Source organism: Talaromyces proteolyticus (assembly GCF_021365285.1).
Source record: "Talaromyces proteolyticus strain PMI_201 chromosome Unknown BGW36scaffold_4, whole genome shotgun sequence".
In the NCBI taxonomy this organism is placed as follows: domain Eukaryota; kingdom Fungi; phylum Ascomycota; class Eurotiomycetes; order Eurotiales; family Trichocomaceae; genus Talaromyces; species Talaromyces proteolyticus.
Genome location: NW_025764280.1, coordinates 2905400 through 2927587, shown reverse-complemented (window position 1 = coordinate 2927587; position 22188 = coordinate 2905400). Strand labels below are relative to the sequence as shown.

The window sequence follows — 22188 nt, the reverse complement described above, 5'->3', positions numbered from 1 at the left end:
TGTGTTGTTAGTTTGTACCCGTAAGCTTCTTTGTTAGTTAATACCAAATATTTATTTAGCATATCTGAATTTTATTGGAATATTTCGGTATTATCAGTATATGTAGAACTTTGAATTTTATATGTTTATTGACCTGGATGTCTGCCCCACAAAAACTTGATGTCAACTTCACACATACTTTCAACACACACATCGCGCTAGTATGCTTTCATGTATTATCAGTTCTACATATACATGGATATCTGATTCTAATCATCAGCTCTAGGACTGAAATATAATTTGAAAACCCCCCTACAGAAAAATTAACGGTCATCTACCCGGTCGCAAGCACTATCTCGGAACTCGATGTCTACCATACACCCCCGACCTTCTTTTATTTAATTTACGCATCATATATGCCCTGAAATAAACCATCAGAATGTCTTCCAATACAGCAGAGCTACACATCAAGACAGTCACCCGTCCTACTGGCGATTCCATGGGCAATGGGCTATTCGCAACCGCTGACATCGAGAATGGCGGAGAGGTCCTACGAACCGACAAACCTTTTGTCATAGTCCTCGACACCCCTCGTTTACACGACACATGCGCCGGATGCTACGGCACCAGACAGCTCTTAAACCCAGAAACCGCATCGGCCGATTTAAAAGCTTGTACCCGTTGTAAAGTCGTTCGATATTGTAACAAGGTCCACCTGCAATTCCCCCAAGTATATAAAACCAACTTTATCGACTAACCCGTATCTCAGAGCTGTCAATTGAAAGATTGGAGATTCGCTCACTCGCTGGAATGCCCCATCTTCTCCAAATTGTACCCAAACATTATGCCGAACCACGCAAGAGCGGTGCTGAGGGTGATTCTTCGTCATCGCAGCAAGAAGTACAGTGATGACGAATTTCAGCGCTTTCTCGCCCTCGGTAGTCACCGGCAAGATATGCTGACGGGGTCACATAAGGACCGATGGGAGAATAATATCTTGCTGTCGGCAAAAGCTGTGAAGGAGTTTTCTGGCGTGGAGCTCAGTGAAGAGCAGATCGCGTTGTATATCGCAAGAGTAGGTTTTATGATGAGGTGTTCGGTGTACAGGCTAATAGAGGCATATAGCTCGATATCAATGCGTTTAATCTTGCCACGCCTTTTTATGACCGCATTGGTTTGTTCCTTCACCCCTACGCGGCCCTGATTAATCATAGCTGTGATTACAATGCAGTTGTTTCCTACGAAGCCGACAAGATCTTCATCAAGGCGTCCCGTCCTATCAAGAAGGACGAACAAATCTACGTTTCATACATCGACACGACATATTCCGTGAACACGCGCCGAAAAGAGCTCGCAGAACGGTATTTTTTCAACTGCAACTGCCCGAAATGCACGGAAGAGGAAAAAACCCCGGTTGGAGAGAGAGCATCTATTGAACACGCCGAGAACAAAACCAAGGAGCTCATTGAATCAGCTTCCAAACTAGAGGATTACGATGAGGCAGTCAAGAAATACGAACAGGGTATTAGGACCCTGCTGAGCACATTTGCATGTCCAATCACGAAGCAGCCATACGTATCTCTTCGCGACGAGCTCATTTTGGTTTTACTCTCAGCGCGACGGTTCGAAGAAGCTCTCGTTCATACCATGATACGCTACCTCAGAGTCGATCCATTCGTCTATCCGAACGAAAACAGCCCGGTGCGAAGACTACATGCGTGGACGTTGGCCAAACTAGGGGTTTACGTATCCGAGGAATCTGGACCGGGGAGACCAGATGGTCCATTCCGGAAATTCGGGATCAATACTGCTCTTATCACATGGGCGGCTCTTGTTTGGTTGGTCAGAGGCGAACGAGAAGCGTGCACTTCGCCGGGGTTTCAAACCGTTGTTAAAGAGCAGTATCAGCAGGTTAGTCGCTTGTTCATATCTGCTGGGTTTAAAGCGGACCAAATGGCGAGTTTGTTTGATGAGGAGTGGAAGAAGGTGGATGCACTTGCAGAGCATGTGTTGAAGCAAGAGCGTGAGAAGGGAAATGCTGCAATTACGATGTAGAGCGGATGCCACTTTAGCTTTGGCCATAATCTTGAATATGTTAGACGTTACGTCACGCTTGGACTTTGCAGCAGTATGATAATTCGAAGAAGAATGAGTGAAAGCGTCATCTAACCGTATCCTTACGCAAAGGAGGAGTGTTGTAATTAATCTTATATTTCTCTCGATCTGACAAACCGAAAGACTCTGATGACTTCAATTACTGAAAGTCAGGTTCATGCTTCTTTCATGCATCAGGTCCATTTCATTTCATGAGTATATGACATGAAAAACTAAGAAGCAAGCCAACAACCCATTCCATGTTTCCAGAACAAATGAAAAACAAGTCGACATACAAGCGCTCTGGTATTTTTGAATTTACTTAAGAGGAATGAAACGGGAAGAGTGGGTAGCACCGATACCGGGTCTACCGTGCTTGACGGGCTTGCTGTACGGTTGTTAGCGTCGAGATCATTTTTATTACTTCAGATCCGAGACAATGGAATAACGTACTATGAGATGGAGAACTCTCCCAGGTAGTGGCCAACCATCTCAGGCTTGATCTCAACCTGGTTGAACTCCTTGCCAGAGTAGATGCCGATGACGGAACCGATCATCTCAGGGACGACAATCATGTCACGGAGGTGCGTCTTGACGAGGTCGGGCTTCTCGTTGGGCTTGGCCTCCTGCTTGGCCTTGCGGAGCTTCTTGATAAGACCCATGGGCTTGCGCTTCAAGCCGCGGTTGAACCGACGGCGGGCACGGGCGTGAACGACATCACGGAGCTGCTCTGAGGAGAGGTCGAGAAGTCTGTTGTAAGGCGTTAAAACCATCCTTAACCGTATACATGCGATGAATTGAATATATCAAAACATAACATTCCAATCCATTTCCATCGTGATAAGAAAAGTGGTAAACGTACTGCTCAAGCTCGATACCCCGGTAGGAAAATTTGCGGAACTGGCGCTTCTTCTTGAGCTCTGTTAAGGATAATCGTATCAGTTATTGATCCATTCGCATCCATCTCAACCCTTCCACCCCAATAACCATCAAAAAATACATCGCCATTTCATAATTGGCAATTCTGGATATCGTAGACAGAGTCGAAGAGTTGGAAACACGTACCGGCAGCCTCCTCGGCGTTCTGTGCAAATAGGTATGTTAGTCTTTCTGTAGATACCATGTGCATCGCAGACTGCACGCTTTATAGCGACTTGAAAAGTGGGATGTAACTCACGTATTCCTGGTCAGCCATTTTCGCGGTTGGGTTTTTCCTCTGGGCGCTTTCCGACAGACGATTATCGAAAAGCGAAGGGGGAAAGGTTTGTCGAGGGCGCTGAAGTTCGTCGGTCGCGGGATCCTTTGCTGGCGGGCTTCAAGTTTGAAGGGTGGGTTTCCGGCTAAGCGACTGGTTTAGGTTATGAGCCCTATCATTATGCGCTAGGCTGTTTTTGGAAACAACATGAATCGGCATATCCTCCTTGTATCAGGCTGAATAAATTCGATTTATAGATTCTAGACTGCTATTTATTTCTAGTATTTAACATGGTTGACCGAGATTTGAGATTTACAGCTACTTAAATTTACAAGTTTACTCATTTGAATAGATCTTAATGCAGAAAAAGCTCCTGGATTGACAGGCTAGCTAGGTCACATAACGTATACGTATGATCGTAAATCCATTAAGATAAGCTGTAGATCGACAAATTCCTTGAATGCCGACAAGATCTGACCAGCTGAAGTATAACTCCATAATCTGTCCCCAGTATGCTCCTCCCAACACTTTTGCTTTTCGTTTTGTTTCGTGAACCGATCGAACGCAATTTGTTTAGTCGAAAAGACCGAAACCCATGTCCTCGTCGGACACCTCTTCCTCCTCTTCCTTCTTCTCCTCAGCAGGGGCAGCAGCATCACCAGCGGCAGCACCGCCAGCAGCAGCGGCAGCACCACCACCAGCGCCACCGCTGGGAACGGAAGCGAGCTTAGTGGAACCCTCAGCAATGAGCTGTGCAAATTACCAGTTAGCTATATACGTGTTGAAATCTTTGTGAAGGTCGACATACCTCTTGGATGTCCTTGCCGTCGAGTTCGGAGAGGAGCTTCTCAAGGCGTTCCTCATCAGCATCGATACCGACAGACTCAAGAACGCCCTTGATGTCAGAGGCAGAGGGGCTGGTGTTGCCAGCAAGGCCAAGGAGGAGGTAAGCTGCGAGGTGCTTCATTTTGAATGTTGTTCTATAAACAGTCCAGTAAGCACAGAGTAGCAGAAATCATGCACAACCATGCACGGTAGGGGTACGTTTATTGCAGCAACATACGGTAGACTTTGGAAAGAACAAGAGAGTCAATCGATTTAACCGCAAATTGGGCGGAGACTGAAACGTCAAGTTCGAGGTTATTGTTGAATTGATCGTTGATGAAGATCGAATGAGAAACTGGTTTAGCCCACAAAAGAAAAAGTGCGACGGCCCAGCACCTGTGGCTGGTGCTGGGCTTCTAAGCGAGGCTCCGGCAGGCCCTGTTGTGGCTTGTGTCGCCAAATCTCACCGCCTTCCTATTGTGGTTGCGGATACGGCACGTGACTCTTATTCTAGAAGAGTCACTAATTATCTGCGACTTGTTTGTCTCGATGGTCTCGTCCACAGCCCACTTCCTGTCGTCCAGGCTGGCCTTCCATGACATCGAGCCTGTCGTCGGAACACCATACAGGTTAAAATTATGCTCTAAAGACCTTTACATTCGGCTTCTCTTTGACCAGTTTTCTGTCTTGTGAGGTGCTGATAGTCGCTCGCATTGCGAAATTCTCGCTCTTTAAGTTGGAAACCATGAAGACCCCCCCTCTCACGATTTGGTTGCGGCGATCATAACCTAGTTTGATGTGGGTTTCGAAGTCTTTCCTACTATAACTTTTGGTCACCTATTCGACAATATGAGTGTAAGTGCTATGTGAAACCTCGAATACCAACAATTCTAAATCTAACACTGCTCAGTTCCTCAACTCCATCCTTTCCTCCATCGATACAGGAAGGCCATCCGTGGCACCAGTTCCAGAAACTCGACCGGCTGCTCCTGTGACATCCATCACATCTAAACCAACTCAGAATATAGATTCGAGGAAACCTACGCCGCCGTCAACAGCTCCTATTCGCCCTAATAATATATCGGCGGGTACGAAACGTAAAGCTGAAGCAACTTTACGACGACCCGACAAACCACCGCCATCTTCGACCAATGCAATAGCCTCAAGACCTCGCCCGAAGATTCCTGCCAGCGATGCCCGCCCTACTACTGCTAAACCTGCCGCACCTGCGCCACCATCGAAGCCTCCACCAAAGGGCTCCTTTGCGGATTTAATGGCAAAGGCGAAAGCAGTGCAGAAAGAAGCGCCGAAGGTCGGCGTTTTGAAACACCAGGCAGCTCTGCCTAAAGAAAAGCTTAGCAAGTCAGAGAAGAAAAAACGCATAGAGGAGGCTATGGCTAAGGAGAAAGAGGCAAGACGATCAGGAAAAAAGTCTATTTCGGGCTCTACGTCAACAAAGCTCGGTGTTAAATCCAGTTCCGACAAGTCTGGCGCTGAGACTTCTACAAAGCGACGAGAAGTTGATGAGAATACATACAAAGGGACTTCCCGCCCGACCCAACCTGCCTACAAAGGCACAGCTGGCTTGGCGCCACGGCATAGAGAAGGCGGCCGTGACCGTCACCGAGCTCCTCGACGTGATGAATATATGGGGACTGACGAGGAAGATGAAGGCGATTACTATAATGACTACGACGGTTATTACTCCGACGAATCATCTGATATGGAAGCCGGACTGGAGGATATGGAGAGAGAGGAATTCGTAGCGTTGCGAACTGCAGAAAAGGAAGACGCAGAAGACATGCGACAGGAGACAGAAGCGAAGAAAGCGAAACTTGAGAGGAAGCAGAAATTGGCTGCTTTGGCGAGATCACGACGATAGTCGACACATTGCACAGTTGAACCCATTTCATTTCCATAGCTCTTCATAGCACTTTGTGCGGTCTTTGATTCGGTAAGGCCTATTGTTTTGATGAGATACCATTCTTATTGCATTTCAGCGTGTTGGAGACAGGAGTACGTACGTTAGACGAATTTCCCTTTTCTTAATAGGATCAACTACATAGCTTATATCATATTACTACATCGCCGCTGTGCATATATATTTATTTATTGCTCAATTCTCACCTACCGGCCAATATTGTTGTGCACTGGATGATAATAGATTGTATGTAATAATAGTCCAGTGACGTCACACGCCTGTCACAATTGGGCGCTGCACCCCCACCTTGCTATAACTACATACAACCATTTATAATACAGCATTACCAGAGCAACAGTCATATTTTCTCTTAAAAACCTAAAATAAGAATTTACATCTACTTCCATAATCTTAATTCACAAGCTTTGACATCCATCCCACCCTCACAATGGAGCCAATCCACATTGCAACCCCGTCATCGACTCTGCTTGCGCGGGTGAAGAAGATGGTTCCGCCAATGCTAGAAAAGTTCCACAAAGGTAATTCCCTATCAAGAATAAAAACATCTTGTTTAAGTACATATGTACTAATGATTGATGTGCAGGGCAACTCGGACGCGTTGCTGTCATCGGCGGAAGTGCCGAGTAAGTCTGTCAAAATATATTTTGTAGATCATGCATGATATATCTAGATTCGGATTGATACGAATTTGATTGAATAGTTATACGGGAGCACCGTATTTTTCGGCAATGGCTTCGGCGCGATTAGGTATGTTTGCGAGGTCAACTTTCTTGGTATATTGTTAGGCTAATGTAAGACTAGGCTGTGATATGGTACGATGCAAATCTTATATATATACTCTAAACAAGTCTAATAAGAACCATGAGGTTTAGAGTCATGTCATATGCGAAAAGTCTGCTGCTCCAGTACGCCCCTCTCAAATCTAAGACAGAATAAACAATCTTGCCGAGTATATTTCTACCGCTGACCAACCCAGGTCATCAAAGCCTACTCCCCCAACCTAATGGTCCACCCCATCCTCGCCAGCAGCGTAACAGCCCCCTCCGACTCCTCCCCAGCAACCCTCGCTAGCCCGATTCTCGAGATGCTCCCGCGTCTACACGTTCTCGTGATCGGGCCAGGTCTTGGGCGGGACGGGGTAACACAGACGGTCGTCGAAGAAGTCATGAAGGAAGCACGGAACCGATCAGTCCCCTTCGTCCTCGACGCCGATGGGCTGCTGCTTGTTTCTCAGAAGCCAGAATTAGTGAAAGGGTACAAGGGGTGCATATTAACGCCGAATGTAGTCGAATTTGCGCGGCTGGCGAAGGCATTGGGTGTGCAGGGTGTTGACTCAAGCGGGATTCAGAAAGAAAAGGGGGGGTCGGAGGATGAGCAGACCAGTCGTGCGTCGGAGGCGTGTGAGAGGTTGGCGAGGGCGTTGGGCGGCGTTACGATTATACAGAAGGGGCAGAAGGATGTGATTTCGAATGGGATTACGAGTATTGTTTCAGATATCAGAGGCGGGTTGAAGCGGAGTGGCGGGCAGGGGGATACGCTTACGGGCACGCTAGGGACCTTTTTGGCGTGGCGCGCGGCGTATCATGATGAGTTATGGGAGACGGGGGAGAAGGAAAAGGGAGGGGGAAAGGTAGCTGCGAGTAAAGAGGAGATTCGCGCGGAGTTGGAGGATAGTACGAGGAGAATGTCGCCCACCACGACGCTTTTGTTGGCGGCGTATGCGGGGAGTGCGTTGACGAGAGACTGTTCACGACGTGCGTTTGAGGCGAAGGGGAGAAGTTTGCAGGCGAGTGATTTGACGGATGAGGTTCATGATGCTTTTCTGGAGTTGATAGGGGAGCCGGAGCAGTCGAAGCTGTGAGGTACTTTACATGCAAAGTACATGTATACTGGTAAGATAAAATTTGCATATAGATGAATCTCCAATTCTAGTGTCAAAAGATTTTGACTAGATAATTTGTGTTTATATAAGAGTTCTAGTTAGATATTATATGCCAAGTGAGGACTATCATGGCTTAGATGCTTCACGATCAAGCTAGCACTCTACGCGCTCAACCTTGCACATAGGACAGAATTCATGGGCACAATCCCACAACGGACAAATACCGTGCCAGCGAAGCACAGGGCCATCCTTGCATTTACACTAAATAGACCTATTAGCAAACAATAGATTGAGAAGTACAAAACTTACACAAAAGATTTTATCGTCTTGATTTGGCTGTGCTGCCGTACGGCTCCTCTTTTCCTGCTCAGGGCTCTCGGATACACGGACTTCAGCTTTTCTTTTCTTTGGCTGCTGAATGAGCTGAAACTCATCCCTAGTGATAGGATATACGTCCTTATCCGATGTATAGTCCGTGTCACTATCACTTATCTCAACAGAAGAGTGTCGAGGTGGAATAGAACGCGACTCTGCATCTTCAGCAGACGAGGAGTAGTCATTCACAGACTGGCTATCTTCACTACCGAGTTCATCATGATTGTTGTATCCAGCGGGATGATTATTTTTCCTCTTCTCGAGTCTTTTCTTCTCTTCATACTCTTTCTTGAGAATACCCTTCACTTTATGACCGCCTGCTGGAAGCCAATATTCGATTCTCTGATTGTTATTAAAGTGTTCCTTGTGGATATGATCGAATCTCTCGTTCCATGCATCCAGGCCCTTTTTATGCAGAATCTTGATTTTGCGACAGAACCCACACCAATATTGGGACTGACCATTCCGCCCAATTCGGTTTTTGGAAACCTGATGGCTGACGTCTTGAGCGTCTACGACGCCGTGATCGTTTGTGAGATGGTCTTTGTAGTCGTCTTCCCGAAGATAGAGTTTGGCACACTCCTGATGTGTACCCCGAGGTAATGAGCACCGGAAACTTTGGCGGTGGAAATGCTGGGAGTTCTCGTGACGTTTCCAGTCAGCTTTGCTGCCGAAACTCTTGTAACAGTCTGAGAATGTGCATCCAAATGGTTTTTGATGTCTGGCCCTGTGTTTTCTACACACTGTTAGTTTTCTAGCGGGTCAACTTTCGAGTATCGACATGAAGGAAAAAGAAAAGAAAGACGATAGAGGGACAGAATATGAGAAAAGATAAGAAAAAAGAAGAAGAAAAAGGAGGAAGAAGACAATGAACAGTTTTTTTCGCACTTAAGCTCGCATTTCCTCTGAAAACTCTTCTCGCACTCCTGGCAACTGTACTCCTTATCTTTCTTCACTGAAGATATAGATTGACCAACCGAATCTACTTCCCCAGTAGCGCGGACTACATCTGATCCATGTTGAGACAATTGCCATTTCATAATATTTGACACAGCAGCATCAAACAGAACGGTTCTCTCATGCTTGGAAAGATTGTTGATGTATGATACCCTGCTTTGCTGTGCTTCTGGATTATTTGCGACCTCGTGTAAATATAACTCCTTCATAAGTGCTACTCCACGCTCGAATGTTCTCATGCTTGGTAACACTCCTTTCTGTTCCTCACATGGCGGAGTTGAGGTTAAAATAGAGTCTTCCTCATTGCCCGCTGAGTTGAGCACAGTCTGCACACCTGGTAATTTTACATCTGATAGGGAATTATAGGAATGCTCCGTTCCAGTGCCGTTTGAAAATTTTGCAGTTGTCTGGGACTGTTCAATATGTCCAGGAAGTGCTTCGTCGGATCCTGGTCTTTGGATTGATGCAAAACCTAGCTCTTCTGGAAGAACAGGGCAAATTTCCAGGTCCTTTGAGGGATTTTTTGAAGTTTGCAAATCACTGATAATGTCTAAGGATCTAGACCCGTCAATGCATCCCTCTGAAATTGCTGGTGGTGGGAAGGATGACGACTCTGCCACATCCCCCTCCTTACGCGTCTCATACCATTCCCTTGCCCTATACAGCTCATTATCAGCAATTCAATACTTGATACCAACGATTTATTGCACATACAATCGTATTAACTCATTCTCATCCTCATCTTTATGCATCCGTTTAAGATGGGCCTTGAAATTATCGAATCTGGGCCACTCCTTCCACCGCGGACAATTACAGTCTGTACCGAAACACCTGAAGACCTCTGACGGACCACATAGAGGGGTTTTACGATGCACAGCTTTCCGGTGTCTTTCGAGATCATTTTTAGTGCCGAAGCGCACTGCACAGGTCAGCGCTTCGCATTGGTAGGTTTTTTCGTGGCGGGCTTCATGTTTTCTGCTAAATTATTAGATAGATATATTAAGATGTAAAAGAAAGGGGGGAGGACGGACCTTCGCTCGGAAGGGGTATTCCCTAGCCATCCACAATATTTACATACTACTGATTCTACAGCCTGCTGCGATGCCGTATATCCAGGATTCAGCTGATGAGGGTTAGAAGAAGGAGCATCGCCCCATCGATTATACGAGGACGCAACGCTCGGACTTGGGGCTGATTCGAATGACGAGCTGAACACGGACTGCGTATCGGCGCAGCTAGTGCGGCTGTCATATCCGGAATCAGCATACGCCCGGCGAGGTAGTACCAAGTTATCGGGGCCGCTTTGGGTGGGCAGTTTCAAGTATGCATGGTTGTACAGTTGTGACTGGGGGATATGCGGGATGTGGTGGATGTGAGAGTTGAGTTGGAGGTGATTCCAGACGTCGAATCGGCGGTGAAGATTCACGTCAGGTAAGCACAAGTCAAAGGATGGGGGAGAGGTAGTCGTGATGGAAGATGAAGGAGAGGGTTGGCTACTGAGATGCATATAAGAAGGGTCCTTCTCGAGCTTCAGATCAAAGACTTCTGCGTGAAAGAGTGGCCAGCGCTGCGGTGCAGTCCAGCTTCGTTCGTCGAATCTGGTTTTCTTTGTTGCCATTGTAGGGCCGGTACTGTGTTAGTTGAGCATACTCAGTCCACTGATTTGCTTCTTGAGTTATGGTTGTGTTGAGTTATGGAACTGCATCAATGTCAGTATGACTGATCTATATAATCTTACTCGAGACCCCATACCAGAAGTAAGCAAAGGATTTTGGCTTATTGAACAGAAACTAGATGTCTGAAAAGGCTGATAGACAAAGACACAGATATGCAAACCGAGTTGAGAAGAAATCAGGGTTAATCATGGTAATCTTGTTTATGAATACTCTCAATAACGCAGGTATATTACAGGTTTTTAGCCAGCACAGGAACACAGAACAATAAAAGGAGGAAAAAAGAAAAGAAAAAAGAAAAAAGAGGAAGAAAAAGAAAGAACAGGAATGTGACCAGGGAATAGCATCGGAATGGCCTTGCTCGAAAGGAGAGACAGTTGTTGATGTAATGTCATCTCGCGATATGACTTGCCTTGCCCCACTGCATGCTAAGGCCCTTACTGGATGAACATTCTAGATGCATATGAAGCTCAGTTCCAGAAGAGAGTTGTTCCATGAATCCATGCTGACTTGGTCCCACCAAATCCGGGCAGACAATGCGAATGGCGTACAGTGGTCGAATAAATCCACAGGGGGCTGTGACAGGAGGCCGAGTGTGCAGTTACAGGTGCACATCATTCTTTCTGTACCAATAATAGGCGCGAAACATGCATTAGTCGGGTGAAGGGTGTTAAACCCTTAGCTTCAGTGAGAGGCCCCAGTTGGGTGAACTAGGCATCAGTTGGCGCGCTGATTGGCGCGTCGGCGGAGATGGCTGAGCCGGCGTATTGCGGCCTGCAGGCAGTGCGACACCACTGTACACGTCGGTATGGATGTTTATTGCATTTGCCTGCTACACAGCCTCGTAGGCAATACCTCGTCCAATAATCTGATTCTTGTTGTTCGCGGCTGCATGCACAAAAAGCCGGGCGCTGATACCGGCAGCATCAATGAAAATCCAATAATCCGGACTATAAACCCTGCTCGTCTAATTGAGAATCTTGCAACCCACTCCAATAAATGCCACACATCGGGTTAAAAATAGCTGATAGTACATTGAAATCCAAACGCTCTTGACTACTTCCAAAAGTAATAAGGCTCAAAAATGACAACTTAATGAGAGGCTTAAAGACGCTCAAACATGACTTAGAGACAGCTCAAATAGGTAAAGTGTGGCCAGATGGCCGGGTATCTCAGAAATAAGTGACAACGTACATGATTCATTGAAACGGGTAAGTGGGAGAGTGATCTTGCGTCATATACGCAGGTGCAGATAGATTGTCTCCCTCAGGGGAGGTCGAAATCTGGTAGCCCATTGCTGGCGGGTTGCCATAAATGGTGGGGAACATCCCCTCTTGGGAAATATGCATGTTCTCTGCCGTAGGGGAATAATAAAGCTGTTGTGACTCATTGATCGTAGTCGTAGGAATACTCAACTGGTAGGGACCAGGCCCATTAGTCGCTGGAATAAACGACGGCTGTCGCGCGGGCATGACGTTAGCAGGAGGAGGATAGGACATTGAATTGCGATGAACCGGGATATAATGAGGGTTCAAATAAGCCGGTGACGTGACCGGATACTGTGATGGAGGAGGGTAGGTTGTTCCTGCCGAAGCATCTGACGGGCTTAATAACATATGACTTTGGTTAAGATGGAGCCTAGATTGCTGGGTTTTCTGGCTAGCGTCGAATGAGGCTTGACCCGCCATCATCGGGCTATTTATCGATGCCTCGGCGTTACTAACATCACTTGAAAGAACATTTGATGCATCGGCACCTGCTGATGGGCTGATCGAAGCGACTGAAGGCGTCCTTACTTTTTTCGCGTGGCTTTTTGTCGTAGACGACTTCTCTTCCACCAAGGCTAGGACTGGAAGCGCGATCTGCTCCATGTGACGTGCAAGGTGGACTGTGAGCTTCTTCCAGTCATTGCAGATATTCCCACAGAATCGACAAGGCTCATCTTCGGGCGACTTTCTGGTTTCCTTGTGACATTCATCCACCTGTTTCCATAGCCTTGCAATCTCCGGATCGCTCTCAACAGCGCCTACAGCGGGTGATTTTGCCTTTTTCGTCTTTGGCTCAGGTCGTTTGTGTTCCCGAACCAAGTGTTGAACAAAGTTGTCCTTACGATAGCACTTGTGGTCACAGTCGGCCATATTACAAGCCCACCATTCCAGCTGTCGATGGCGCTCGGTTTCATGCCGCACCCAGTCAGCCTTGCGTTTGAACGACTTGGGTTCACCGCAGTTAGGGAAAGTACAAGTAAACGGCAGAATATCTTCATGAACATGTTTTGTCCAGTCGGATGGTTTCTGGAATTTTTTCACCTTGAAACACAGAGTGCATTCGAATTCGGCAGGCAGTTTCTTGACTGGAGGAAGTGGAATGCCCGTTGGAAATCCAGCGGGAGTAATGACCCCATCAATAAATGTGTTACTCTCCTCATCGCTAGCCTCATATCCTGGTATTTGAAATTGACAACGCGTTGCGTTGGGGTCTTTAGCATTTTCTCTAGGGGGAAGAATCTCTGCCCCCCCTCCGGACGCAAAGCAACGATGACGAGCGCTGCAATTTCCCTTTTTGACCGCTGCAACATGCCTTTTTTTATTTTCAATCAACTTTCTGTAACGAAGCAATTGCTCGGCAGCGAACCGCTCTACCAATGCTGGCTCTAAGCGGGGATTCAACGTAGAGATTTGTCTTTTGAAACCTTCCGGAGTAGGTATAACTTTCTCTTGCGAGGGAGTCAGGTCCATGTGAAGACCTTTATCATCCATCGAATCATCATCGTCCTCATCAGCCTCATCCCCGTCTACAGGAGTATTTAGTTTTGCGACGGGCGAAGGCACCTGTGCAACAGATGGCCGTGGTTTGGGTATGTTTAATTCCTGTAGATTAGGTGCAGCGTGTGAGCCTTCGCTCCTGCTTCGCATCCTGAAGCGATCCATAATGGTAGCCGGGCTAAGATTTCCTTTTCCAGAAACAGTAGGAGTAGTCGAAAGAGAACCGTGACCGCCAATACTAGCAGCCATTTGGCCGGCGTAAAAAGCGGCCGCCATAACACCAGTGGGAGATTTTGGTCGATTCAAGCTCGATCGCCGAGACAATCTTGACCCAGCCATGCTATCTTTTTTACTGTCTTGCTCCTGGGGCTCAGCTTCAAAGCTGGATTGCCGCGACCCTGCTTGGGAGTGTCGTCTTTTGTGCTTGGAGGTACTGATGCTTCTCTTGGGCAAGAGTTTTAGAAGAGTGCTTTTGCTACTAATGGATAAATTCTTGAGAAAGCCATCAGACTCCAGCAAATTGTTGACTTCAGTATCATTCAATCGTTTTGTACCCCATGTGGCCACACGAGAAGCAGTCTCAAATTCTTTGGCAAGGTCATCGTATAGTTGCATCGCGGCTCGCGAACTATCTGGCTGTGATTTTGTGGCAACAGGCAGGGGAAACTGGGCATAGTCCTTCCACGGGTAACGGCGAATGAATTGACGAGCCAGTGGCTCATCTTCAAGGTACGATTCCAGGGAAGGAAGCCCCTTTGATGATCCAGGCTGAGAATCATCAGATCCCGTTTCGAAGTCACTCCCAGGGTCGGATTCGTGAATTAGCTGACCAGGCCCAGGGATGTTAGAGTTGTCAGGTTGCATGATACTGAAGTAATCGTGGCGCGTTTCAATGGCACTGACTGATCGGGGTCTTCCGCGAGAATGTTGATACGAAAAGCCATAGTCATCGCCTGCATCGCTGTTGGCGGCGGATACAGATGCTGACCAGATCTCGATATCAACATTCCTCTCAGCACGCTGACGCTCCTCTTCCATATCTTTTGGGCTAGGAACGAAATCGTTGCCTCGCACGGAAGGATCCAGACCTGCCTGCCCAGTTGCTGGATTCCGATGCCATGAACCATCCTCAGCCCGTGAAGCATTTAATCCGTGACTGGAATGGGATTGGTTATTGTCATCGTTGTACGTTGCGTGTTCTTCATTGGATTCCAAACTTGGGGACAAATGAATGGATGAGCGACTGCCTCGACGACTTTCCCATTGATTCTCATCTCTTGTTGGAGAATCGCCTCGGGAGTACGTAGATACTTTTACCATTGGACTTTGCGACTTCACCGATGTAGGTGTCGGGTTGACGCTGAGTTTATCCATGTTATCGGTAGATGACGAGATATTTAGCCTAGGAGGTTGATGGCTATTTGTCGAGTCTGTCGCTACAAAGTCCTGGTGCTGATTGTCCATGCTTGGGAAAGCCGAAGACAAGGTCGCCTCCGCAAGCGATTGTAATGATGATAGTTGGTGCCCCTCTGTACTCTGAGGGTGAAGTGGGTAGATGCCACTTAAGGAATCGATGCTGTGGTCTATACTAGCTAGATCAGACGTAATATGTCCGCCGTCGCCGTTGGAGCTTAACAATAGACCATCGCCTGGTGAAGTGGTGACACTGCTGAGAATGCCCGGATCCGAAGCGCCGGATAGATCGTAGTCAAAGAGATTAGACGGGTCAAAGGAATTGTCGCCGTATTCATAGTTCTGCATTGACTGATTTGGTATTCGCTCGACGGTTGGTGGTGACACAGGCGAGAAGCGGCTGGCAGGGCCTTGGTGTAACGATCCGTCGGATGTATGCTGATCGAAGGAGAATTCGTCCAAGTCAGAGGGACCTGACAGGTAAGGGTCTTCGATCGCCTCGGTTTTGAATGCGGATTGTGGAAGAGAGAGCCGGTCACGAGAGGAACTATTCGATCTCGCCATGGCCGACGATGGATTCCGTGATTTCGGGTGCAATGTATATATGGAGAGTAGTCAGCCTTACGGCCTACGGCAGAGGCAGCAACAGCAGCGAATGGCCTCGGCACAAGGCTGTGTCGACGACGCTGATGGAAAGGGCAGGATTTGCATTCACTGCACTCGCATCGCCATCCCACAGCGGCACGCGGGGACGGATAAGATAGGACTGAAGCGGGAGCGGGGAGAAGAGACACGGCGCGGATTGTTGATAGTGGATCGATCAGACGAACGGGCTCGATGCTACCAAGAACAACAGCGATGAGAATCTTGGTACGAATTGAGTTGAATCCAGCGTGGCTCACGGTATTTTAAAGCCACAGCGGGGAGAAGAGGAAGACGAGAGGGTACGTAGCAGCAAGTATTACGTCGTAGCAGCTAGTCTGGTAGCGTGCGCCTAGTTCGATAACAAGCCGAATCACGGCAGTCTTGGTGCATGCGAAAGATGCAAAGAGGCTGGGGGATCAGGTGTGGCGGTGAAGGATATCTAGATGTACAGTGAGTGAGGAGAAGAGCAACAATTAAGAATCGCATACGACGAGGCTGAAGCAGAGGAAAGGAGAGAATGAGCCTGACGAGATGGCAGCAGGGACAGCAGGCACAATAGGCATACTCTGGTACTGGAATGGCTCCTGCCGCTGCTGCTCCGGGCTGGGCGGTTAATTCCTGCCTGGCATTGGACAGCGGCCCAGCCCGGGGCCCGTGATTGGCCAGTCAATGCGGCTGATAAGTTGTTTGCTCTTAGCTGTTTGCGTGGTTTGCAGTCTGAGGGTGCCTTGTACGCATGCCTTGTCTGCCAGGCTGGCCCCTATATCAGCCATTGGCTGCCGTGAGTTCAGCTGCTGTCTCTTCGTATGGCGGAGGCTACGCATTGTTTGCTTTTTCTCCCTAGACGTCAGACTCAGGGCAAACCAGGCCGAGCGTTGTTATCGCGTTGAGACAAACAACAGCTGAAGAGGTGTATTCTCTCCATGTGTCCGCCAATCACGCATGACATCATGTACACTACTGGGAGGTGTGGCTGCTGTGGCTGGTGCGGCTGGAGCGAGGCTGACTCGCTCTGAGGCTGTGCAGGCTGCCCGTATCCTCGACACCGCTCTTTGTCAATATGCTAAATAGTTTGCGATAATAACGTGATCGATGATGGTTATGGTCTAACAGTGGCATTCTTGTAGAGTCTGTCTACATGTTTACATGTTTATATATTCGTATGTTTGCAGTGTTTGCATAGCGTGGAGAGCAGCCTCAGGCACCAAGGCAGCAGTTCAGAATCAACTCGATCACGCCATCCGCGCTAATCCCAATCGGGACTCGACGGGCCAGCCCAAAAGGTATAAGGACGAGCAGAGCTGCCCTGCTGCGCTCTTTCGACCTTGCAAAATCCCAGAATCTCATATTCTGCCGCTAACCTCACTAACCTCTACAGCTCCCGGCACAAAACAACCCCCCCGTTGTGGCCTTCATGTCGACGTGGTGAGAAGCGCATTTTGCGGACGGCGGCTCCCACCGCTCTAGCCTTGATTTTCTCGGCCGAACAGCCCGGCACATGATCAGAGATGCTTCCGACGCAAAGCGACCGCCTGGCTGCGCTGTCTGCGAAGGTCCTTGTCGGCCGCAGTGGGGCCTCAGGCACGCATAATGAAGCGGAAGGACCAAAGCCCTCGAAATGAATAGTGAATAGCGAATTGCAGAAGAATACATGCGATGAGCTTTGCGTGTCTGAGAATTCAGGGCTGGACTGCGACAGACACGATCCAAGAGACGGACTATGGTTAGGGCGGAAAGAGACAATATGGATCCTGGCTTGTGTCATCGTGAGCGACTCTATCGTGCTCGGCGCCGGCAGTGCAGTCAATTCTATCGGGCGATTGCGCGGAGGGGCTTCCTCACCCGCCTTTTATCTCGCCCAAGTGACCCTCCGGTTCTGTTGAGACATTTTCTGTCATCACAGCGACTGCACCACGCCCCCTTTTGTCATTATTATTATAGCCGACGGTCTATAGCTATTCAAATATAATTTTGGCAGTTTTTATATATTCTCTGTTGTTCCTTGACTCTCTCTCCCTGCGCCTTATCTAGCATTTCTTTTCGAACAGACGCCATGAGCCGAGCCATTTCGCCCAGGTACGCCGCTGTCGTGGTAGGAGCTGGCCCAGCCGGCGTGGCAGCGCTTGGAAATTTACTGGAATTGGGTCTCACCAAAATCGCCTGGGTCGACCCGTCATTTGATGGCGGAAGGGTGAACAGGAAATATCGTGAGGTTCCTAGGTATGCCTCTGGGCCCTGAATCGTTAGGTGAAGGAAGGGGGTATGGGCTCATGCAATATTCCAGCAACACCAAAGTATCATTTTTCCAGGCATTTGCTACTGGCGCACAGCCGTTCCGCAACATTATTCAGAAAACACCGACGCCTAATGCCTTTACGGTAATGAACAAGCTGGAACAAGGCGATACATGCTCCCTGCATTATGCGGCGGACATGTGCAGAGCCTTGACAGATGGACTGCTCAATTTAGACCAAGTATCCCAGTACCGTGGCACCGTTGTTGCTGCCGATTTGAAGGAGAAAGTAAGCGCTCAGTATTCCCGGCTGACCTGAATACGTATTAATTAATGTAATTCTCAGACATCAAACTGGGCTGTCAATATCAGACTGCAGGACCCTTCCTCAAATATCGAGGTGATAACACCTCGACTCATTCTCTGCACCGGCTCGTCACCATCCAGCCCGGCACTGCCAATATCTGGACTGTCCATGGAGCCACTCGACCTGGACACTGTTCTGAAGCCCAGTGTTCTGTACGAGCAGATACCCAGGAATGAAGCCACCACTGTCGCTGTCATCGGTGCATCGCACAGCGCCATTCTAGCCCTCTTGAACCTCTTTGACCTTGCCCGCACAACTCACCCAAACCTACGCATCAAGTGGTTCACCCGCCACCCGCTCCGATACGCCGAGTTCATGGACGGTTGGATCCTGCGCGACAACACCGGTCTCAAAGGGCAAGCCGCCCAATTTGCTCGCGAACAGCTGGAAGATTCGCGTCTGCCCAGTTCCGCGGCAGGACGTTTTATCGAGAAAATCGACACTAGCAACAACAAGGAAGCAGCCGCGTACGAACGAGAGTTTCCGGCATGTACACACATCGTCTACGCAATCGGGTACAAGACGGACCCCCTCCCAACGCTTACCAGAAATGGAAAGCTGTCATTGAATAATAAGCTAGAATGGGACTCGCAATTCGGCGGGTTTGTGGATGGGCAGGGGGAAGTGGTCCCGGGCTTGCATGGAGCTGGGATTGCGTTTCCGGAGAGAGTGGTGGATCCATTGGGTAATGTTGAGCATGCAGTCGGCTTTTTCAAGTTTATGAAGTTTTTGAAGAGGGTGGCGCCGCAGTGGGTTTGAGGTATTCGACTTGTTATTATTATGAGACATGGCGTTTAATATATTGTCACTAGCCGTTGATATCAATTGAAAACATGGATTCCTTCGTAACCATATATTCATCAAGCTGAGATCATCTGGTAAAGGGGAGTTTACTGGCGCATAAACCTATGGCCTGTGTTTAAATGCCTAGTCTCCAGACTTTTGTGACTATCGATTGCCAGCACTGAGTAGCGTGTTCTATGACGCTATTTTAAGGAATGTGATAATAAAATGCCTCACATTTATACCATAGCTAAATATGTTTTCAATTTTAGTATAAGATATAATATTATACCAATCAATTTATATCCATCGTTAGGACTACAGCCAGCTCTGAATTGTCTACGGCGCTTCCCACATCGAGACATTGCATCCACCCTACAGCCCAGGCTGACGTCTTGTCTTGTATAGCTCACAGTGACTGCATATCCGCCACGAGCGGGCCCATCGAAGGATCATACCTCGTTGGCCTACCCTGCAGCACCTTCTGCCACACAGGACTCGTAGCCTTGACAACATCCGCCCATCGCTGCAGTTCCTGGGGCACAAGCTCGCTATTATCGACCTCAACACAGCGCAGTACGACCGGAATCAGATGGCTGTCCAGCACAGTTGGGCCTACCTTGCTGCCAAACGTCCATTCCCCCTCGCTCTCCGACGCACCGCTCTGCCTACGCTGCTCTACGACCTCGGCGAGAATGGCCTGCAGCTCTGCGCGTGCTTTGGCGACGTTGGCCGGCTTGAAAGCTACGCCGTTGATCTTGTTGTGACTGGGAGCGAGTCAGTGAGGGGTATTGGGTATCAAGGCTGATGATGAGAGGGGTAGATGTACAATTCGAGCTTGGCCTCAAGGAGCTTGCGGTACTCGGGGCTGATATCTGTCCGCTTGAGGATATCGTCGACGGGGGACGGGTTATACTGTATCATCTGCGGGGTGGGGTTCTTGTTGCTGAGAGCCAAGCCGGGGATGGCATGGAAGCGCGCAAGAAGGTCCCTGATGACAGCGGCATGTTGGGGCGGCAGCATAGCCGGGTAGTGGTTCTCGGCGAGGTGGAGCGAGATGGAGTGGCTGTCGGTAAGTGGATGCGCAAGGACGTTGCCGGTCATGGCGGGTACCTGGCCCTTGGGGTTTACTTTGAGGTAGGCCTCGCTGAGATTCTCGTCGTCGCGGTGGTTGATGAAGTGAAGCGTGATGCTTTTTGGTGGCTTCGCGCCGTGGGTTGTAGGCCCGAGGAGAGCGGTGTGTCGCGCCATCATGGAGTAGAGGGAGAAGGGCGAGGAGTAGAGCGTGTACTCGGCATTGCCTAATTCGGACATGTTGTTGGTGATAGAGGGTTGTTGTGCTTAGTTGGAGTGCAGCTCGGATGGGTTGCTGGCGGCGTGTAGAATGTCGATGATATAGTACGGTACATATATATGTACTGAGGGGAGGATCACGGTGACACTTGAGAGGTTAGTCATATTCTGTTAGCAAAGGTAATTTGTAGTTCTCATTGGTCTAGTTGGTGTCTTCAAGTCTGCTGCTGACATATGTATGGACAATGAGCTCCGCTGTCGGACTAGGGCCGACGGCTAAATTGTGTATCACTCTCAAATAAGTATAAATACCTCCACAATGACGCTATGGAATGCGTATTACTAGGAGATGATTCCTGATCACAGGCAAGTCCATTAATTAACCAATAAGGAAAAGACCAGGGATTGGGGCTTTGTATGAATCTGAAACAAGAATTAAAAAGTGGATCCTCCTTGTGATCTACACAGGTTCTAATCCAAGCCCAAAATTGAATTCTTCAAGAGTCGCCAGTATCTCGCTCATCGACGACCGCCGCCTTGCCGACTTTAATGTCTCATGAATTTGGCCATCTTTGTTACCCGCATGCCACTGAGTCCTGCTTCTTACAAAATGGATAGCCTCTTGGACCTGCTGCTTCCACCACAATTGCACCACCTTTCGTGTTTCTTCTGCCGTTTCCTGCGCAACAAGCCCAGTCCCCTAGTCAGGAAAAAGCTTGTATCCCACTCGTCCAGCATACATCCTGCTTCCCATCCATTCTGGAGCCCTAACAGTGCGGCGTTCGAAGGAAGATTGGAAACTTATGTTCGGGATTTACCTCCCTGAAGATCTCAGCTCCGAAGAAGACCGCTTGAGTTGATGCTAGCTTGGAGCTCGAAGATACACCAGAGCAATTTACCGAATGCAAACACCACTGCGGAACCATGCTCGGGTGCCGTCAGCGTTGTCCAGGCGAAGTTGTGGACGTCTGCATGGTCTTTATAAGGCCCTCCGGGGCCTGAGTGAGATGAAACCGCCGAGAATTTGTCGATGAACTGAAAGTCCCATAGTCTGACCTACCCGTCACGTAAGCGCCATCATAAGGAAACCAACGAGGAAATTCTCCATCCTCATCGATCTCAAGTCTGAATTCCGGCCTTACAACCCTGTCTCACAGTTGACCGATGAAAACCGTACCGTAGCCCAAACACTGCAGCCTATAACACCTACAGATTTCTACAAGGCAGTCGATGAGAACCATATCGCCTTGCCATAGGCAGATGAGACTCTTCGATGAGGAGGATTGTCAACACTATCGATGCGTGGCAGGTGTAATGCCAAAAAATAATAATCAAATTGTCAAGCAACTTAACCAAGAACTAGAGTTTGCTATTTCGTCCAGATAACTCTTGTCCTTACCAATTTTCAACGCATAGAAGATTCTGTTATAACTAGATCATAAAGCAATTGAGACCAATTTTGACGTTTAAACGACCACTGTCGTAACATAGGTCTTCCATAGAACTCTCTGCTGCTCGGCGAACCACTTGGTGGAAACCCTAATTGCTGACTAGTTGTGTCAGGACGGATGTCCCAATTCGGTATGTATCATTGCACCACTCAAGACGGCCGCTGCACATGCACATGCAGAATCATCGACCCTCGCTATGTAGTCGTTCTAGAGATTCTGAGGACCAACAATCACTCTATCCGGAAGCAATATCCAAAAATCGTTTCAAGGTATTCTTAATACAGGCGATAACTACCATGGCCCTATCGGCGATGCT

At 48.4% G+C, this 22188-nt stretch overlaps 9 protein-coding genes across 9 annotated transcripts; 4 read left to right on the top strand and 5 right to left on the bottom strand.

Annotated features, from left to right (window-relative positions):
* Positions 1-418: 418 nt before the first annotated feature.
* Positions 419-2034, top strand: BGW36DRAFT_425922 (uncharacterized protein; the record flags this gene model as incomplete). The annotated part of the gene is made up of 3 exons (XM_046220188.1): positions 419-688; positions 749-1054; positions 1105-2034. 3 exons carry the CDS (start codon positions 419-421, stop codon positions 2032-2034), a joined length of 1506 nt encoding a protein of 501 aa, XP_046074833.1.
* Positions 2035-2391: 357 nt separating this feature from the next.
* BGW36DRAFT_425921 (putative 40S ribosomal protein S15) lies at positions 2392-3268 on the bottom strand (the record flags this gene model as incomplete). The annotated part of the gene is made up of 5 exons (XM_046220187.1): positions 2392-2461; positions 2527-2823; positions 2936-2993; positions 3139-3157; positions 3251-3268. The coding sequence occupies 5 exons, from the start codon at positions 3266-3268 to the stop codon at positions 2392-2394; spliced, it is 462 nt and encodes a 153-aa protein (XP_046074832.1).
* Positions 3269-3463: 195 nt separating this feature from the next.
* BGW36DRAFT_375622 (60s acidic ribosomal protein-domain-containing protein) lies at positions 3464-4492 on the bottom strand. The gene is made up of 3 exons (XM_046215788.1): positions 4332-4492; positions 4077-4248; positions 3464-4018 (listed from the first exon to the last, which is right to left on the bottom strand). Exons 2-3 carry the CDS (start codon positions 4233-4235, stop codon positions 3842-3844), a joined length of 336 nt encoding a protein of 111 aa, XP_046074831.1. The 5' UTR covers positions 4236-4248; positions 4332-4492; the 3' UTR covers positions 3464-3841.
* Positions 4493-4652: 160 nt separating this feature from the next.
* Positions 4653-5975, top strand: BGW36DRAFT_339107 (uncharacterized protein; the record flags this gene model as incomplete). The annotated part of the gene is made up of 2 exons (XM_046213030.1): positions 4653-4948; positions 5004-5975. The coding sequence occupies exons 1-2, from the start codon at positions 4943-4945 to the stop codon at positions 5973-5975; spliced, it is 978 nt and encodes a 325-aa protein (XP_046074830.1). The 5' UTR covers positions 4653-4942.
* Positions 5976-6462: 487 nt separating this feature from the next.
* On the top strand, positions 6463-7896 carry BGW36DRAFT_425918 (YjeF domain protein; the record flags this gene model as incomplete). Its single annotated transcript, XM_046220186.1, has 6 exons — positions 6463-6553; positions 6619-6658; positions 6736-6782; positions 6837-6847; positions 6908-6940; positions 7012-7896. 6 exons carry the CDS (start codon positions 6463-6465, stop codon positions 7894-7896), a joined length of 1107 nt encoding a protein of 368 aa, XP_046074829.1.
* A 108-nt stretch (positions 7897-8004) lies between these two features.
* Positions 8005-10867, bottom strand: BGW36DRAFT_448101 (uncharacterized protein; the record flags this gene model as incomplete). The annotated part of the gene is made up of 5 exons (XM_046221747.1): positions 8005-8178; positions 8227-9028; positions 9181-9906; positions 9964-10227; positions 10281-10867. The coding sequence occupies 5 exons, from the start codon at positions 10865-10867 to the stop codon at positions 8071-8073; spliced, it is 2487 nt and encodes an 828-aa protein (XP_046074828.1). The 3' UTR covers positions 8005-8070.
* A 1254-nt stretch (positions 10868-12121) lies between these two features.
* BGW36DRAFT_339102 (putative C2H2 finger domain protein) lies at positions 12122-15664 on the bottom strand (the record flags this gene model as incomplete). The annotated part of the gene is made up of 2 exons (XM_046213029.1): positions 12122-15248; positions 15324-15664. 2 exons carry the CDS (start codon positions 15662-15664, stop codon positions 12122-12124), a joined length of 3468 nt encoding a protein of 1155 aa, XP_046074827.1.
* Positions 15665-17798: 2134 nt separating this feature from the next.
* Positions 17799-19319, top strand: BGW36DRAFT_339100 (pyridine nucleotide-disulfide oxidoreductase-domain-containing protein; the record flags this gene model as incomplete). Its single annotated transcript, XM_046213028.1, has 3 exons — positions 17799-17965; positions 18030-18267; positions 18325-19319. The coding sequence occupies 3 exons, from the start codon at positions 17799-17801 to the stop codon at positions 19102-19104; spliced, it is 1185 nt and encodes a 394-aa protein (XP_046074826.1). The 3' UTR covers positions 19105-19319.
* BGW36DRAFT_375595 (uncharacterized protein) lies at positions 19320-20707 on the bottom strand. Its single transcript, XM_046215787.1, has 2 exons — positions 19958-20707; positions 19320-19895 (listed from the first exon to the last, which is right to left on the bottom strand). The coding sequence occupies exons 1-2, from the start codon at positions 20440-20442 to the stop codon at positions 19538-19540; spliced, it is 843 nt and encodes a 280-aa protein (XP_046074825.1). The 5' UTR covers positions 20443-20707; the 3' UTR covers positions 19320-19537.
* Between the last annotated feature and the right edge of the window lie 1481 nt (positions 20708-22188).

Bases quoted from the DNA above. Each gene is read 5' to 3' on its own strand.
- BGW36DRAFT_375622 (XM_046215788.1), bottom strand. From the start codon at position 4,235: ATGAAGCACCTCGCAGCTTACCTCCTCCTTGGCCTTGCTGGCAACACC. The intron at 4,019-4,076 runs GTATGTCGACCT...TAATTTGCACAG, and splicing joins ACGGCAAGGACATCCAAGAG to CTCATTGCTGAGGGTTCCAC.
- BGW36DRAFT_375595 (XM_046215787.1), bottom strand. From the start codon at position 20,442: ATGTCCGAATTAGGCAATGCCGAGTACACGCTCTACTCCTCGCCCTTC. The intron at 19,896-19,957 runs GTACATCTACCC...ACTCGCTCCCAG, and splicing joins CTTGAGGCCAAGCTCGAATT to TCACAACAAGATCAACGGCG.